We start from the raw sequence: 19843 nt of genomic DNA on the forward strand, positions 1-19843 counted from the left end.
TTCACAGAACAGCTGGATTTATTCTGTGATTTGATTATTCCTGACTTTGATTTCACCTGACTTTATTTTGGGTTATCAGACCAAAGGGGGTTGAAAACAAACACTAAAGTTGATTTCCCTTTTGGTGTAAAAACCTCCCACATATTTGTTCACTCTTAATTGCACATTTGTTGGTCTAGCAAATAAAATCTGATAAATTAATATTCGTCAGTGTAATATGTCACAATATTCAAGGAGTATTAATATGTTTGCAAGCTACTTTTTACATGTTTAAAAACAACTGCTGCAGACATAATACTAGGAAATAGAAGGTGAGTTGCTCTAACCTGTGATGTTTCATTAAGATGTTTTTCATTTAACATGTTTTTATGACTTTTGCTTGCTAAACACATAAGAAATACATATCTTTTCATACACATGTGATCTTTTCTAGATCACATGTGCTCTTGTTTTGCTGATCACTTCACGTGCATCATGTCGGTCCTCATCCGCCGTCATTCTAAATACTCCCTAGTTTCCTTTATTCGGTGTCAGCGCCTTGCCTTTGTTTCACCTGGTACTATTCATCATCATGTCAGCTTGTATTCCTGCTCTCTTTAGTTCTGGATTACTCCATTTGTGACTTCCTGCGTTGCAGCACATTCATTCATTCCTTTTAGTTAAATAAAAGTTTGATAACACACCTGACTGCCTTCTAACTGTCAGGGTGCATTTGGGAGCTCATTCACACCACGCCTTAAAAGATATTGCAGATCGGGGATGAAGTGGAGTGAGCTTGCATTTAAGACTTCCTCTAACTCGGTGATTGTTGTTACTACTGCTCTTCTCCAAGACTGTGCACTTCGTTTGAAGCATTTGCAAAATAATTGAAGTCAAGGGGATCAAAACTGCTGACTGAGTTAATAAAATATTATTTCAGTAGATAGTTTAGGTATTTGTTAGAGCAAATATTTGTTTGCTCTAACAAACAAATATTTGTTTGTCCTACTAATTTGTCTCCAGTAGGACAAATTAAAACAAATTACTGTCATTTAAATGTAAACCCTTAAAGCAGATATGGTGGTTTAAAGTGTAACAAAAGGCTGTGTGAACATAATAAAATAATTAAATAATAATCTGGTCACTGTAGGATAAAATGCTTGACTGAATTCTTCAATATGGCATCCACAAATCTAACAAAGCTGTTTTATTGACAGACTATAACTAAGCAACTGATGGCAAAAACACTAAATGTCACAAAACATGTCAGCAACATTTTAAAATGAATGCATTTTATTACTGACCGCTATTTTCTTCTAAGTATAAGCATGTAGAAGTCTTTGTTTTGTATGAACCACTGTGTGAAACTGGTGCCATCTGTCACACTTGACTATTTTACAACTGGTTTTCACAAACAAGTGGGACTTAATGAACTCACTGCTGCCATTCAGGGAACATGCTCAGATAAGCTTTCCACCTCTCCTCTGCCATCTGCCCACATCCACACTGTTAGCAGCATGGAAAAGTCTGCTAAACATTTCATCAAAGCAAACATAAACCACAGGTGAAAATATTTTATGTCTATGGGGGAATTTGTCTGCTCGTGCCTCTGAGATTGGGTTCCTCCCTATTTATCTATTAAAGTTGGTTTGTCATTAATTGTCCTCATAGATTCTGACAATGACAAGTAATCTGTTACATTAAATTAGAGAAGACGTTACTACTCATTTCCTCTTGAATCTTTTTCCTTTCTTTATCAGCGGTGATTATTTTAGACATTTATGTTTAGTTTGGTGTTAAAAAACACATGTTGTGTAAATTAAAATAAATGTATTACTGTTTTCTTATACAAAAATTTTAGTTTACGTAATAGGAAATTGGTAACTACAGCTTACAGCTGGAAATGAGCAACATACAGTAAGGCAAAAGTCTTGGATGGTGGAAAAGACTGACTTGAAAATTGAGTAGAAAACATTTCTACTGAAGTCAAATATTTACATGTCGCCTTGTTTTATTTCTAGAGGTTACATGATTAAATAAATCGGGGCCTCCTTTATGTATTTTGAGGTATGCAGTGACACACTGTAGCTGTAACTGAGCTGAAGTCATCACTGAGGCTACATGTAAATCTAATTTAAACAATGGATCAATGTAAAGTCTGAACCTAGTCCTGAGTTAGACTTGTATATTTCACTAAGAAAAGTTACTTGCTCATCACCGAAAGCATGTAAATCATGTAGAAATGCTAAAACGCATAAACTGTAATTGAAAGAAAACATCTGACTCAGTGTGAGCTGAATCATTTTAGAAAGAACAGCTACAGTTATAACACTTCATCTAAGCGTTAAGCATTTAAACAATTTAGAAAACAGTGGTAAATATGGAAACATATTTATGTATTTGTCCTGTACTGGTGGACCGTAATGACACATATTACATCTATACTTTAAGCAGGTTAGATGTACTGTGCAAAGGTATCACCAGAGACGATGTTGAATTAATTTTATATATCAATTGTTCCACATAAATTTTCATTTCCAACCAGATATACTGCATTCTTGAACAGCAGCAGTATCTCTGTGTTTTTGAACTTGACTTATTGAGTTTCTGCAGCAACATAGACACAATGAGTTGCTTACACAGTGTTTCCGAGGCAAATGGGGATACGAGTTTAATTTACATTATTAAAAAGTCATTAATCCTTGATCAACATCGATAAAACCATAAACAGCATGTATTTAGGACCTTGGACTTATAAATCATACGCATAGCATCAAATAGAGTTTGTACTGATGAAGCCCATCAAGAACGTAGCCTGCCTCTTGCTTATTGACTGCTGGGTCCAACCTAGTTTCACTGCAATGCTCCACATGAAAAGCCTGGGCTGTTTATCCTCTTCCACAGAGAAAAGCAGTTTCTCTATGTAAGATTTGCAGTTTTTCTCATTCATCATGCATTGTTAAACAGTTTAAAAAATTATGTTTTTCACCTCCTCCAAATATTACCGAGATGTAATTCCGTTATAATAAGTTGCAAAAGACAACAACATTCAGCTTCCTGAATTCTGCACATTGACTTAAAAACCAAAGTATTCACCATAACATTAATCTTTTAATTAATCAGAAAAACCCTCCAGGGGCCTCAGACAGCCAGGTGAGGGCGGCTGCGCTGACATCTTGTTTAAAGGAAGACGGTTTTCACCCTGAAATAAGTTCAGCTGCTGCCAGCAAAGACAGCAGCCAGTTGGGGAAAAGTCCTGAAAGATACCCAGAGGCTGCTGGCAGTGTTGGCGCCCTGCATCAACATATGGTACATCCCCACCATATGCCCACGCATACAAGTTCTTCTACACACAAATGGCTGCTACGAAGTCTTCTACAAACTGAACACACTCACAGCTTGGTATCGTTTTGTTTGTTTGTTTAAAGAATATCAGCGTGACAGAGGTTGACTGTAAATTGTTTGGCAGTTACTTCACTGCTCCCACTTTTGCAAAAAAAAATTAAAAAATTCCATGAAGCTGTTTTTGTAAAACTGTCAAGGCCAGCTCTTCATCACCAGGAATTATAAGTCTGTTTTTTAACTTCTTGCACTGCATTCTTCACATAATTGAATTAAAATGTATTTTCTAGGACAACAATCTTACAAACTGCTGAAAATATTTTCTAAAATGCAAACATTAATCTAAAGAAAAACAAAAACACACACACACACCCCAGTTAGTGTTGAAAGTGTACAATCCTGCCACTCCAGTTTGATCTCTCTGGTATTTGAGGGTGAAATATTTTTTAGTTCAGCATCACTGAAATAATAATGAGGAGGCCAAACTAAACTCAATAGTTGTCAGTTTGGATATTTGAGCTCAGTTCTGTTTGTGTTTTTTATCATCCTGACTATGCCACTTAGGATTAAAATTGACTAAGGTCTTAAAAACACTTTTCTCAAGACTGCTGAAATTTTCTGGAATAGAGCGTCTGCCATTTAAAGTCAGCTTAATGAGATCCCAGAAAAAAAGAGCAAGAGTGACCTGACTGTCCTGAAGCTATTTGAGGCATCGAGTAACAAAACTCTTCCCCTTTCTGACCCATCACTGAGCACTGCTAGCCAGCTGGCTGAAAAAAAGCCACTATAAGAAGGAGAGATCTCGGTGTTCTGAAACATTTCACAACATGTCATAAAAAATACAGTCATTGTGGTGCAACTTTCAGTGGCATGCAGGCAAAGCAGCTGGATTAACCTACTAACCTCAGCTTGCTATACTTGAGTTCTACCCATTAAAAAAAGAATGACAGAGGCATTCAATTCAGAGCAATAAACGCAACAAATAAAGCTACAATGAGGTTTAGCTTGAGTTTTGTATTTGCTTTAGTCAGTGTATTTGAATCAAAATAACTGCAACCAAAGGATGTACATTACACTATTTCAAATATGATAAAATTTTGGCACCAAGATTAATTATTGTTCGTTTGTTTTAGCTACAGAAAATAGATCCTGCAATGCAATTTTGTTTAAACAAAATCATCAGCTGTTCTGATTGACAGACCTGTAAATTTGAAACCCATCTCTATATTTTTTCATAAGTTCACAATTTAATTTAATGCTTGTATCTTAAAATCCATCTGGAGTATTGCACTTAAATTATGAACAGCTCTTCACAAGTTCTCTGAAAGCTTTGAAATATCGTTTAACCCTTTGGGGTCCCTTTATTTTGTTTTCCACCTGTGTCCCTTGCACGCAAAAAGGCTTTGTTATAGCTTGAAAGGTAGAATGTTTTTGCATCGGTATATTTTTTCAGATTTTTTAATGAATACCATTATTGCTTCAGTCCTCAACATACAAATAAGAAAGTTAATAGCACTTAGTGATAAAAGTTTCAGTTTTGTGAAATTTTACAAGAATCCCCCCTAAAACTTGACCAAATTAGATGCAATTCATACATTCTGTTAGAGATTTTTTGGTATTATCATTTTATTCTTACTTTAGTTCACATTAAGTCTATAGCTCTTTGTGATTTTCTGTTTAAAGTGTTCTCTTCTTGTTGTTTTCCTGACTGCCCCCTTGCCTGTTCTTCTTTGACAATAAAAACAGGAGCTTTTGTCAGAGCAGATCAGAACGCTCTGTAAAACTGCTCGGAGGAGAAGTTTGGTAGAGCCTTCCCTTTTGCAAAAGCTCCACGTAAAATTCATATACGTTGTCTGTGGTTCTTTCTTTTATTTAGGTTCGAAAGGAAAATACCTATCACATTCAGTATCTTTTTTTTATTTCATAAGACTGAATCACATGACTGAATGATCTCCACGTACAGCAAATTAAATAACATCTAAGTCAAATGAAGGTTACGCTAGACACACTGCTAACATGTTATGAATGTTACAAAAGAAAGGACTACACTGAATCAGGTGACTATGCTGAAATATCCCTAAGATTAGTTTTAGGAATAAAAGAAAGCAGAATATCAGATATTGAAATTCCTTGGTTGTAATGACAGTGCATTGGAATTAGGTTTTATATCACTCAGTTCATTAATGAGACTTTTTAGCACGATGAGCAATTAGTTTGTTGTTTTTGTTGTATGTGAAGTGTTTGAAGGTTTCAAAACAAAAAGCTAAATATTGCTAAATGGCTGAATATGTAGCTTTAACAATGTTTTTACATTATTTTAAAGTTTGCATTCAGGGTTTCATGTAATTATTTGTCACGTGTGTTTAAATGTCTAAATCCATGATGTTCGCTTAGGTGGACAAAGGAAATCCAATTTACAAAGTCACAAACTGCTCAGATACCGGTAAGTTTAGAAAATGATTTTCATTTGACCAAGAAGTTTTTTTGTTTTTTTTTACATGAAACGAGGAAGGTATCTTTCAAAAGGCACTAAAATCTTCTAAATCCCAAATCAATTTAAAGAAAGCTCTTTATTCACATCTAATTAAAACATATATTTGATAGATCAATATAAAACATTATTTATACTGTTCTCAATAATTAATGGGATTTTTTAAAAAGCATGACACCAATCAAACCCTACTTATAATTGCAGATCACGTTTTGCACATTTCCACTGGTATATTGACAATTTATCTGTGGTGATGAGCTCCAGGTCTTTAAGGCTGGAATGCCTCGCTGCCATCACCCTAATCTTTAGGCACTCTGGCTGCTTTAAAATCTTAATTTTACTTCTAGTCTGAAAAAAAACAACATGTTGGTCAAATTAAAAGAGGTTTTAACATAAATCTACCAGAGCTATGAACAATTTTGGCCAAAAATCTTTTTTTTTTTTCTTTTTAACAAACATATCTGAAAGTCATCCATGCACTTTTTTTGAAAAGGACGTATTATAAGAAAAAATGGAATGAATGTTTTGGACTCTTTGAAATAAACAAATCCTGGGTGAGTGCATTAATGTGTTATATTTTAGTGTAAATACCACAGTAATGTAAAATTCAATCTCATATTAATTCTTGCTCAGTCCTGGCAGGGTTTTGCTTGTGTGAATTTTGTGTGAGACAGCGCATGAAGTTCCCAAACTGACTCCTGCATGGTGTGGGCAGCAGTGTGGAGATGAGGTTGTGTGAACACATCAGGTCAGTGTGGGCAGTATCTCCAGCTGGCAGCTGGAATTGAAGGAAAAGGGAAAAAACGGTGAAAGCCAGCACTAGATTGGGAGTTGGGACGCCTGAGGAGGCAGCATATGATCTGCTGGGGTGGTTTCTTTGTGAATGTGCAACAGTGTGTGAATTTGTGTGTGTGTGATTTACCATATAAAGTCGGTGCAGTGGCTGCAGAAGGTGGGCTGCTTGAAGAAGCGTGCTGTGAACTGATGGTCTTTCACCTCGACAATCCTCTTGTGTTTGAGCGCTCCCTTCCTCTGAAACACAGGCACCCTGGGCGGAGGGGAGAGGGGAGAGGGCAGCGGGGAGGATGGCGATGTGGGGGAGGTCAGCGTCAGTGGGGAGAGGGAAGGGGACGGGGAAACCGGGGTGGACATGACGTCTGCGGGATGCAGGAAGAGGAGGCTGAGAGCTGTGCGTTGGGGAAGGTGGGTGGCGGGAGGAGAGGCCAAGGACATGGAGGACAAAGGACATAATAGGTCATGCAGAGACAGGAGTGATATTAATGGAAGAAGAAATGTAGGGTAAGGACCAGAGACAGAGTGGCGTGATGAAGGGAAAGATCGAGAAGAAGGTGATGGAAGGAGTGCAGAGAGAGCGACAAGTACAAAGCAAAAGAAAAGAAAAAGGAGAGAGGCATGATGAAGAAGACAGGAAGGTTAATTCAAATACAGACAAAAGTCTCCTGAGAAACTCAGAAAAGCTAAACAATTAGCTCTACTTGCTGTGTGTCCCACATACTGGCTGTCCATCCTGCTGCACCCCTCATTTGCTATGAATACCCACACCTCCACCCATACCTCAGTCGTTATGTCAACTACCTCCTGTTGCCATGTCAACAACACCCCACCAGCTGCTCCAGTATTGGAGCCTGCATCCTCTCATCGTCTTCCTGCCTGCCCTTATTAGCAATTAGTCCTATTTCTGCAGAAAAGTTTGGACCAGAATATCATGAGCGTGTCTGCCGGGAATGGGACGTGCAGAGAAAAAGTGCAAAATGGCAAAGATTAGATGAAAGAAGTGAGCTGCATGCTGCTGAATGATAAATGAGATTCAATAAATAAATAAATAAGATTAGGTCAAAAAATAAATGATAAAATGATGATGTCTCAGCAAAGAAGCAGTTAAAAAAGATGAGTGGAATTAAAAATGGTCTAGTGATACAAACACGTGACGGAAAATACTAAAGATGTGCACCAAGCTGTACTTAAAATACCTTAGTTTGTAAGAAAATCCTTGCCAAAAACAGTCGTCCCCTCTTCCTGTCCTTGACTCTTCGTCTGAATGCCTTCAATTGATAATTTGGGATGCACCTGTAGCTGGTCAACTCAAACGAGAAAAAAATAACAAACCCCAAAAAAGAGGTAGAGAAGCCAGAAAAAGCAATGGCTAGGAGAAGAGAAGCAGCTCAAGAAACAAAAAAGGACAACATAACTTCAAATGAATGCAACAGGCAATTGGAGTGGTTCAAGTTTTTAAAGAAGCAAACACTGGATTGAAGTGGTATATATCCTTTAACCCAGAGGCAGGGTGAGTGGGAGTACGAGATGGAGAGGTGGTATTCTCTTTCCAAGATTGATTCGGTTTTACGAGGAAGAGGATGAGAGATGGAGAGAGAATAAGAGAGAAAGAGAGGGTGGAAAAAGTAGAGAAAGAGAGAGCGAAAGAGAGAAAGAGAGAGGAGAAAGATTGAGGGGAATAGGCGGCGATTCATTTTGAAATCTGGGTTACTTCTCTCAGGAGAGGGTGAGGGAATCACAGCAAGGAGGACGGAGAAAGCAGAAGCTGCCATTTTGCCACAATCAGTACAATATGGATATTTAAGTGCCAACTGCTTCCCACTTCCTATTGAGCCAAACAAAAGGAGGAAGAGGAAGAAGAGAGGAAGAGCCCTGCTTGGACCAAAAAACCTCCAACAACAACAGAGGCAGAGAATCCGAGGAATGCTCAATTTGGTTCTGGTCTAAGATTCGATCTGAATGACAAGACGATCACCAGGCCTGAGGAATGAGCAGAGGCAGCATGTCTACTGCATATCAATGATCTGAGATCAGAACAAGTGGTGACATGATAAACACAACAGTGCCCCACTCTGCACTGAAACCAGGTCAGCTGAGCCGAAAGGGAATGGTAATTTCCTTCTGAGAGGGGATAGCGGGCTATCGATAGTAAATATACACACACAAACAAAAAATGTTACAATAAGGTCATCAGTCAAATAAGTTCAGCATTTAATGGGAGGAGAACAAGATTTATAGAGACGATAGCAGTGGATGGAGGGGATTAAACCTTTAAATATTCTGTCCTTTTAAAATCCAGACAGCAATTTGAATGTATTTATTAAGGTAGGGTGGAGGGAATGCATTAAAAAAATTATTGTTTTGAACAAAACTATTGATCACTTGTCACACCTAAAAGCTGTGGGCCAGTTTCTCTTCCAAAGGCACTGGGAATCGTCCTAAAGGGCACAGCAGGAGATTTCAAATAAACATCTGTCCTGAAAAAGTTCAGATTCAAAATTCGGAAAAAATAACTCAGAAATGCGTCATCACACTCAAAGAACCCTCTCTCTGTGAAATGTTATCATGGGAAAATGCTAAAAGCAAATGATAAATGGGGATGGTCCAAACTATTAACCGTCAGAGAAGTAATATGTGATGAATAATAATAATGTATTGTTTTGTTCCCAAAGAAGTAAATTAAATTTTTTTGGTGACAAATTTTGAAAAATAAGAGTAAAATGTAATCTGAATGTCTCTCCACATAAAAAATAAACCAAGAATGTACAAGATTAAAAGTTTATGCCCCTCCTCTGCATATTTTTGTAAGGTAGAGACAATTCCCACTTTCTGTGTTCAGGTCTTATGTCTTGCAGAGGTTACCAGCAGCAAATTCACTATCATATTTGGCATCACAGAGCAGAACGGCAGAGGTTCAGATTGAACACCATGTTGTTCAATAATTACAAACCCTGCTGATTTCAACCCATTGCATGTGCTTTGGGCAACAAACACTAAAAGCCAAGTAGATCATGTTGGCTGGTGAGCTTTAAATATGGCAGCTTTTCAATAATTGCTATGTAACCACATGTGTTTGCAAAACCCGACAGCAGGGTCTTTGAGGAAACTTGTTAAGGTCCAAAAACCAAACAGAGGCAGAGTTTTAATGTTTACATCTAACTCAACAGAAAAAACAATCCATATTTCCACAATGTCAATTTCTTTAGGCCTAAAGAACTTAATGCTTTCAAGCTGTTTTGGACCAAATCATATTTCAGTCCCTACAGAGTGAACAAATGTTTGCCCTCTCAATGTCAGAAATACAAACACACACACACACACACACGAGTAATCACTGTCCATGCACGGCTGTGGTCCTTAGCAGATCCTGCGAGGCGGGAGCAGAGAGGCAGGCGAGCAGGGGGACGATGGGGTGGATTGGTGTGGGACACAGAGACTGAAAGAGGGAGCGATGGGTTGAAGGTCTAATTAATGGAAATGTAGGTTATTAGTCTCCTGATGAGGACACAGGCAGAGAATTAATTAACAATTATAATTAGCAAGATTGTTAGAGAGCAAAATGGTGTCATCCAGAAAGATAAGGATGAGTTTGCACGCAGAAATGTGTGTATGTGCATCAAAGGCTATCGCTGAGTGCCTGTGGATGAAAAAATGAAACAGCTGTGCGAACATGCCGTGTCTGACAATGATATGTTATTTCAGCATTAGTCATGCAGAAACAGCAGCTGATTGGGCATGATAGGGGCTTTCCTGCACACAGACCGTCACCAAACGAGCCGCCTTTACTGACATCATTTTGTGGCTCATAAGACTCTCTCGCTCTCTCTCTCCATCAGCCTAATCTTTTATTAGTCATATTCTTCCTCTTTTGTCACAAACAAATGAGGAGGATGCATAGGCATAGTGATGCACAGGGAAAGGAAAGAGTGACATCGTCACAAACATACAAGCTGAGGTACTGAAGTTAAACAGCACTTTTACGAACAAAACACAAAAAGCTTCAATTTCTTCTCCAGGCAAGATGAGTCAGCACTTGTGACTCTAAAGCTTCTGTATCAGGATGCTTTTGCATTCCCAACGAAGCGTGGATTCCAGTGTTTGATCATAAAAGCAAGTAGTGAGCTGGTGCACAGCCAGCCAGCAATGCATTAAACAACAAAAAGCACACACTCAGCAAAAACTCACTAATACAGCCAACACGATTAAAAGCAGTGACAGGGGCCTTCAGAAAAGCAAGGATAGATGAATTAATAACGCAACATTAAAACTAAAGTGTCTCTAAATTGCTCCTTACCATCAGCCTCCATTCTTTCTTTTTTGGTCTACAGATGGCTATTTTATTATTTCTGACCATGGCTTAATGAAACAGAAAATTCTGCACTGATAGAATCTTTTTTTGGAGGGGGGGTGGGAGGGGGCGAAGCAATCAACACTTCAGCAATTACATGCATCTATTATCATGTAACGAGCGCTCATTCGCATCGAGCTGCTGCTTCAACCTGGCAGGCTGGCTTTCTCCTCCAAAGAAATTAAGGTAAATTGAGTTGCCTATCTGTTGTTCTTGGAATCAGGGGAGAAGTGCTGTCTGTGGTAATCATAACTGTCTATTAAATTTGTCTGCTCTGGACCAAAGTGGCTCAGTTCGCCAGTTTATCATGTTTTTCTGGTAGGGAGTATTTCTATTTGTTTTGTTAATGAAGAGTGGGGTCTGCTGTGTTTTTGGAAGAGAGCAACCAACCTCATAGCCAGTCAGATGAGACATTTGGCAGGCGATTATGGTCTGTCAACATGGACTACAAACTCTCAGTGTGGAAGCAAATATATCTGCCCTTCATATTTGTTTTACTGCTGACCCGTCTCTCAGTGCAACAGAGGCTGGAATAACAAGGCTGAAAGTGGAAGCAGTACAGAAAAACGAGAAACAATTGTGCTAATCAAATCAGTTCTATAGAAAGATAAGGATGTTTAACATTTGCAGATATAACTATATTGCTATATAACAATTCTTGGTTTTCAGTTTATGTTATCTCATGTAAGGATGTCCTGATCTTAACCCAGGTAATAATTTGGGTTCGTTATTACATCTTTTAATATCCTAATTTTGACATCTGCACTCTCAGCAAGGTGCATTGGCATTTTTTTCACAGCTAATGTTTAACAAGACAGATTTGTTTTCTTGCAAAACTGCATTATGGTTTGTACAAGTAATTATTTTTTCAAATTCGGCATTTCCACTTAGTTTAGTTTAAGCCTGTTTCACCCTTTATGTTGACCATGTGACCAACTCTGCCTATTGGCACTGTTGCTAATGTATTGGTTTCTGATCCCATATTTTGCAACACGTGGTCAATTTAACAGGTTTATTGTGTGATAGAGAAACAAAGTGTCATTGGAAATTACAAAACAGATCAGTAGAAGAAGCTAAATTTGTTTTTTTTAAACAAACTGAGGGTTAATTTTGTTCTTTTTTTTGCAGTATCACACCAAGTAATCTTTTACATTTGGATGCACAGAGTCCATTGTAAATTGGGTGATCATCAAGCAACTTCTACAACAACCAATAGCTACTCTCCATACTGTTGTCACAACTAATTTAGTAAACCAGCTAATTGAAGCTCACCTACAGCAACACCTGTCGGGACAAAACAGCTGCCATTGTGAAGAAAAAGGGAGCCTGAAGCATCCAGAATGTCACTGGGAAATAAAGTATAAAACTGATGACATGTAGTCATATTTCATTTCACCTTAAAGCTGCAGAGTTTTGAAGCACCCATGGCATTCATTGGATTAAATTTAATGAAATACTAGACTGGAACTCAGCATTGACAGATTCCTAATCTTAAGTAACTTAGACTGGTATATGATTCACTTTACAGGGTTTGGATGTCAACAAACCACATTGAGATAGATTCAAAGAATACAAATGGCACAATGCTAATGAAATAAATCCAGACTCCTACCCCTGGACAAACAGTCGAGCTGTGGCCTAACCAAGTTCTACTCATAGCAGCAGTGGCAATAGGGCATAAGATAAAATACTCCCTCTGTTCTGTCTCACTGTGCTTTCCTCTCACTAGCAGTTCTTCCTTTGTATATTCTGGCTCATAAAGATAGCCCCTTATTTATTCAGAAAATGCAACTCTTCGTTACTGTTGCAATGGCCTGTTTTTATTTTCATGTAGTTGTTTTGAAATAACACCAATGGTGTTACTCAGCTGTTCAGGCAGACTGGCACCATTTGCAGCCTAAGTAGATCTAATTCAACGTTGTTTGTTTAAGAAAAGTGGCAACAAGCTTAATAACTGCATCATGCAAAAGGACAAAGATGATTGGTTGGCTCTGGTGTAATCATTTTTAGTTAGACTTGTTTTATGTGGCTAGAAATAGCAGGAATAGTCATTAGCCTCACTCTACTATGAAGACTTTATTCCTTTCTAAAAGGTCACTGACATAACTTCACCTTTGCAGCTTCCTGTTGTAATGAAGTATGTAAAAATGGCCAATTTAATCAACATTTTTGATATATTCACACATTATTGTTTAGCCAACAGTGTAATAAATTACTATATTATGGGGGTGTTCTAAAAAATGATCTAAACAGATAAATTGTAGTCTAAAACCAAATTTTAAACTGTAAAATATGATGTGTTCTTCATGAGCAAAATGAGTAACAGCAGCCAAAATATATTTTTGGGGGGATTTCCCTGAAATGCAGTCCCCTTAATATATGACAAAATAATTGGCTACATCCTGTAGTAGTACAATTGATTGATTATGATATATTTTCAATTGTTAATTTATAACAAGTTATATGTTTAGCTTTATTGCTTTTGATTTCACATAATCCAAAATAAGAGAATATAACTTATCTTACCTAACTTTTAACTTATTCAAAACCAAGAAACTAAAACAAGAAACAAGTCCGAGTTGAGGTGAAATCTTATTCGAATTAGCTTTTGAAAGATCCAAATGCAGGCAACCAGGAGTGAGCAGATAGGCAGGTGGTGGTACCAAAAACACAAAACTTTAATAATTAATCTAAGGCACTGAAGGTCCAAAGGCAAAATCAAAGCAATGCCGGGAACACGGAGTCTGTAGTACAGAGGATCTGAGAACTGGCAGAGAAAGAGTAGTGAGAGGGGCTTGTGGTGAAGGGAAACGGGTGAGCTGATTGAAAATATTCAGCAGGAGGGAAACTGGGGAAAACAAAACAAGAGAAACTAGGAACAAGAAGCTATGGTTAAAAAAAAGGAAAATCAGAAATCCAAATAAAAACAACATGAAGAGATGTAACATTCAGACATTTTATGCCTTTCCAGTTTTGAATATTTTCTACCCAACTTTATTTGATATATTGAATTTGCTGTTGTGACCTTTTTTTTAATCCCATTAATTTTCACCCCCAATTTAGATCATCTGGACTTGCCTTGACAGCTGATACCTTTTGTGTCATTTTTATAAGCAACTCATACTCCACTGTTAATGCAGTTTTTTTCTTGACTTCAATAAAAAATAAAAATGGACCAACAATCAGCAGCTACTTCTAATTCTTTAGCATGATCATGGAGTCATAAGCTGTCATATTTTCTAGGATAGAACAAAAATCTCATGAATCATAAATTTGTATTTATTTTATTTTTAATAAGTAGATGTTTTCAAACAAAAAATAAATAAAAATGATGCAGTTTTATGTTATTAAAGCTAAAGTTTAATCAGTAATACCTTTATAACAAATTTATGTCAGATCATGATTTTTTGGCTGCACAGTGGTAGCACTGTTGCCTTGCAGCAAGAAGGTTCTGGGTTCGATTCCTGGCCGGGGTCTTTCTGCATGGAGTTTGCGTGTTCTCCCTGTGCATGCGTGGGTTCTCTCTGGGTACTCCTGCTTCCTCCCACAGTCCAAAAACATGACCGTCAGGTTAATTGGTCTCTCTAAATTCTCCCTAGGTGCAAGTGTGTGTGTGCATGGTTGTTTGTCCTGTCTGTCTCTGTGTTGCCCTGCGACAGACTGGCGACCTGTCCAGGGTGACCCCGCCTCTCGCCCGGAACGTTAGCTGGAAATAGACACCAGCACCTCCCGACCCCACTAGGGACAAGGGTGTTAGAAAATGGATGGATGGATGGATGGATAGATGGATGGATGGATGGATGGATGGTGATTTCTTGGTTAATGTCAAGTTGTCATAACAAAGACATTTTGAATAATGTCAACTTTGTATTAAAAGGGTCATGATTTACCAAATGACACTTTATGACAACAGTCATAAATATTCATGAAGACTTACTCATGTTCATGACGGTGTCATGAGTCTTATTCACAACCCGTCAAATAAAGTGTTACCAGAAAAACTAACCATAAAAAGTTATAGCTAGAACAATTAATGAAAATGGTGAATTAGTTTTTAGTTCAGTTGTATGTAGTTTCTATTATTGGTGTCAAATATTACATATTTCTGAACTTTCACAATCAAAATTAAAAAAATTAAAGAATCTGCATTTTGTGTAGGTTAACTGAGTCACAATGTGACCAAACTAATAGTTTTGGACGTTAAGTTAAAGCTTATTTAGCTAGCCAAAAAACAAACAAATAATTAAAAAAAAAACAGAAACAAAAGTCTGCATTATGTTTAATGATTCATAGAAAACACAGACTCACATTTTTGGCTCAAATGCCCATAAAAAAAAATAATGCTGTTATTAAAACCTGGACCAGAGAAGGAAATTATGATGCTGGCCTTTATCAACAGAAAAATGGATGATTTATTCCTGTTACTAACATTTGGTCAGATTCTGTCAATAAAAATGGTGCATTTGAATTCACAGCCAATCAATCCAGAAGGTTGCTTATATAAGTATACCAGCCATGCACATTGAAACATATCACCATTCACAGTCAACAACACACTAAAAATATTTTAAAATCAACTGTGGGCTGCTAAAGTGTCTGCTGCGGGAAGGAAGAGGATGTTGTGAACAAACTGCGCTTGAGGGGAAGGATAAAAGCGAGAGGGCAGGGGAATTCAGGATAACGGGGGCGATTGGATAATGAGGCGAGAGGAGAACAAGGTAAAGTCTGTGGATATCTTAATCTTCATCCCAGTTTTCTAGGATGAATTCCCGCTGGGCAGGTGGCACACACACACAGACACACACCACAAGACAAACAAGGGAGAATCATAAATAATTATAGTGGCCTAGATGTGATGGTAATGGAGGAAACTCAAAAATGTATTTTAAAATCTGTCAAATGAGCTTTCAAAACCAAGGATATACAAACTGGATTTTCAGTTATCAAGGCTTTATGGAGTTAACAAAATGCAACATCTGGCTATAATATTTAGAGAAATCAACAACCCTGACAGCACCAGCATAAAAGTCACATCAGGCATTATGTGACAGACATTTAAGGCTACAGTTACTGTCAAAATAAGTAAGAAAATGTTTCTTTGTGTAGTATATCATAACCATGGTCGAAAGACCTTCGGTTTTCCTGTTCGCTGATACTGCTTAGCACGACTGTTGTCATAAATGAAGCTATTACGGGCGTGCCATGGTGGCGTAATGGGTCTTGTTTTAGCGCGACCCACATTTGGAGGCCTTAAGTCCTCGACGCGGGTTCGATTCCCGGATCCGGCGACGTTTGCCGCATGTCTTCTCTCCTCTCCATCTCCTGTCAGCCTCCTTTCATATAAGGGACACTAGAGCCCACAAAAAGACCCCCTGCAGGGGAGAAAATAAATAAATGAAGCTATTACTATCATTCACAATGTGTACCCTCATTGTTTTTCCTTCCTGATGGAAAAGACTCCTGGCTCAGAGCTGCTATGTTTAGCCACTTCTATGTACTGAAAGGAGCCATCAAGCCAGCGGCTTTAAGCTAATGTAGAAAGTAACCCTGGATCACTGCTTACATACTTTTTCCTTCCTTTCTTCTCAAACCCCCATCTGAATTGTGAATTTGGACTGAACAAGGTTCTAGATAACAGAATATGAAATGAAAAATAACATGCACACACACATTTGAAATGTTTGCTTCTCACACACAAGTGAATTTGGTGGTATCAGCTGTGCCTCCGTTCAGTCATTTATCTCTGGCTGGGGCCCAGTGAGGCTCATGTGAGAATAGAAGAAACAAGAGACTGGATATGTAGCTTATAAAAAGAATGAGATGAAAGGATGCTTGGATGTTTTTTTTCCGACTCCAGAGATCAAGCTGATGAGCTGTAGACGCCCGCGGCCCTGCACACATGATAAAAATGAAACAGAACATAATTTTCACATGTGCTGAGTGCATGAAAGTGAAGTCTGAGTCAATATAATCTGACAGTTATATAGAATTTAGAAACATTTCAGAAAGATAAACATTTGTATGTGGAAAAATGCCTACATTCATCATGTGCAGTTTGCCAAAGGGAACCAATGGAAGAAACGGTAGAAAAATAAATCAACAGAATACAGTGAAAAACTTAGGCCTCTGAGACTGCAAGGAGTAGGATCTAGCAAAAAAGAACAGTAAACCATGATAAGGAAGAACACAACTATAACTTGAAAGATGAAGGGTGTGTGCGGCAGATTCCTGAAACAGATGGAAGGTGCCGAGGTGCAGGAGGACGAAGTCACAGCACTGCATAGCAAGAGACAATCCGTCGAGATAAAATTAGAGAGACAAAGACTGAGAGAGAGAGTGAGGGTGTTAAGCCCCGTGCTGCAGGCATGCGTTACAAATCCCCAGGGAACCGGTGGCAGATCACTACAGAATCAATCTGCTGCACCTCAGCAGGAATGCAGCACACACCGGTCACAAGAGTGTGTGACTTCATACTGTATCTGCTTTACTGCATATGTTATGCGTGTGCGTGTGTGTGTGTCTGTCAGAGAGAGAGAGGGAGAAAGAGAAAGATTCATTGGGAGTGAAATGACAGAGTACTTGAGGATGCAGTAGCAAGGGGGAAAGTTGGAGAACAAAATGATCAGATGGAAATCTGGAATATTGTGGACTGACATAAGTCTGGTTTTCAGATGCCAGAAAACTCCATTTCCATTTGTTCAAATAATTTTGCAGTAGTATAAACACCAGGGAAATGCCCGGCCATAATAGCATTCAATAAAGAGACGATTTTATATCTCAGACAAAAAGGTTTTGGGATGCAACATCCCAGAACAAAAGTAAAATACATTTTAAAGATGCTAGCTGAAGCTGGTAAGAGAACACAATGAAACAAGTCATGCACTGCAAAAATACAAAATCTTACCAAGTATTTTTGTCTAGTTTCTAGTGCAAATATTTTAGCTTGTAAAAATATTAAGAAATTACTGACTTAAAACAAGCTCCTATATGTTCCTGAAAAGTTACTTGTACATTAGTTTCGTCTTATCTCAAGTGTACGGAGATGCTGCACTCTAAACTAGACCTATATACTTGGTAAGATTGTGTTTTTGCAGTGATGTTCGACATGACTGAAAGGCTACTCAGACAGGAGGAAGACTTGAAAAGTAAGATAAAAAGCCAGATTACTGTACAGTTTGCAGACACAATCAGGGACTTACATTCTGTAGTCTGATGAAACAAAAATGTAAGTGTTTGGTTATGACACCCATTGCAAGCTTGAGCAGACGATTCCAACTTTTAAGTATAGGAATGACGACATCATGCTGTGTGGCTACTTTGTTGCAGGACAGACTGGTGAAACAAATGAGGAATATGTGTATAAACGTCTCATGCAATGATACTGTGGGCTTGTTTCTTTTATGAAGGTTCTGAGAAATTTGTCAGAGTTCATGGCATCAAAGACTGAGCTGAAAACGGCTCATCGTTGGATTTTCAAACAGGGGAGTTGTTAAAATCACATGTCCACATCAAGGCAGCATTTGTCCACTAGACATTTTATCAACCTTCCTTTTTGACCATTTCAGTCTCCAGCCTTAAGAGAACCTGGGAAGTGCTGTAAAGATGAGAGCATAAGACATGATACATTTCTGTACAAATGCCTAAAGCAGGGGTCTCAAACTCCAGGCCTCGAGGGCCGCAGTCCTGCAATTTTTAGATGTGCCACAGGTACAAAACACTGGAATAAAATGACTTAATTACCTCCTCCTTGTGCAGATCAGTTTTCCAGAGCCTTAATGACCTAATTATTCTGTGCAGGTGTGGTGCAGCAGAGGCACATCTAAAAGTTGCAGGACTGTGGCCCTCGAGGACTGGAGTTTGAGACCCCTGGCCTAAAGGGACTGAACAAAGTATTAATGATCTTTGCACCAATAAAGTTTTTTAAACAAATACTTCTTAATATGATAGTTTTCCTCTTCACAAAATAAATTTACCTAAATTAAAAGTTTTATTTTTCTAAATCTTCCAGTTTGGGTTTACGTTTCTGTTGGAAAAGACTAATTTATTTAAGATGTTTATCTCATCTCTACAAGGGAATGAGGGCACTGTATTCAGAAAAATCACATTACAACAAAATTACACCACATTCATCTAAGTTTACCTCTAAGATTTGTGATGGATCCTAATGAAAGCGATCTAAATCCCTTTTGGGAGATCAAGGATCAGCTTATCTCCCACACTCTCCTATGATTATCATTAGAGAAAAAGCATAGTACTGACCTCTGATCAGTGTTTGAGGAGCCTGTGATCCAGCTGACTGTATCTCAATCTTATTAGAGCGTTAAGTCATTACTGCATGTACACACGGAGGCCTCACAATGCAATTAGCCATTCACCCATCATACCAACAAAGCATGGCTAATTAGTGGATCGCAGGCGCAAAGGGAGCAGAACAAAACACATTTAAGATCCCCTCAGCACTCTGGCTGATTACAAAGTCTCGGTATGTATTAGACATGTTTTTATACTTGACTGAGCTACATTTTTACATACATACATATAATTTTTTTGGGGGGGAAGAACATGACAGATTAAAAGTAACACATATGTTCAATAAAGTAAAAGCTAAAGATGTTTCACTCTCATAAGTAAAACGTGTGTGGTGTGTGTGGTGTTACATCCATCAAGATGTTCAGGTGTTTCTGACTTGGTCACTCGCTGCTCAGGCTGAGAGTGCTTCGGTCTCTTTGAGGAAAAAAAGAAATAGATTATATTTGGTCCACTCTTACAAGATCAAAGAAAAAAAGTCTGTCAAGAACTTGGAAACATCTGAAAATCTTGCCACAAGCATGCACACATACACACGGATATGCAGGCACACTGTCATATCACCACAGAAACAACTCTTT

The 19843-nt window shown here is 38.2% G+C and overlaps 1 protein-coding gene across 3 annotated transcripts in view; it reads right to left on the reverse strand.

The window, feature by feature from the left end:
- prkcg (protein kinase C, gamma) overlaps window positions 1–14272 on the reverse strand; it is a 33114-nt gene extending 18842 nt beyond the window's left edge. The window contains exons 1-2 of one of the 3 annotated variants that reach the window (XM_028012885.1): window positions 7804–14272; window positions 6735–6999 (exon numbers count right to left, since the gene is read on the reverse strand). In XM_028012885.1, coding sequence (XP_027868686.1) covers window positions 6735–6964 — 230 coding nt within the window. In that variant the 5' untranslated portion in view covers window positions 6965–6999; window positions 7804–14272. The other 2 variants (XM_028012886.1, XM_028012883.1) reach the window with 2 other exon arrangements.
- Window positions 14273–19843: the final 5571 nt, after the last annotated feature.

This window comes from Xiphophorus couchianus, chromosome 3 (assembly GCF_001444195.1).
Source record: "Xiphophorus couchianus chromosome 3, X_couchianus-1.0, whole genome shotgun sequence".
NCBI classification, from domain to species: Eukaryota; Metazoa; Chordata; class Actinopteri; order Cyprinodontiformes; family Poeciliidae; genus Xiphophorus; species Xiphophorus couchianus.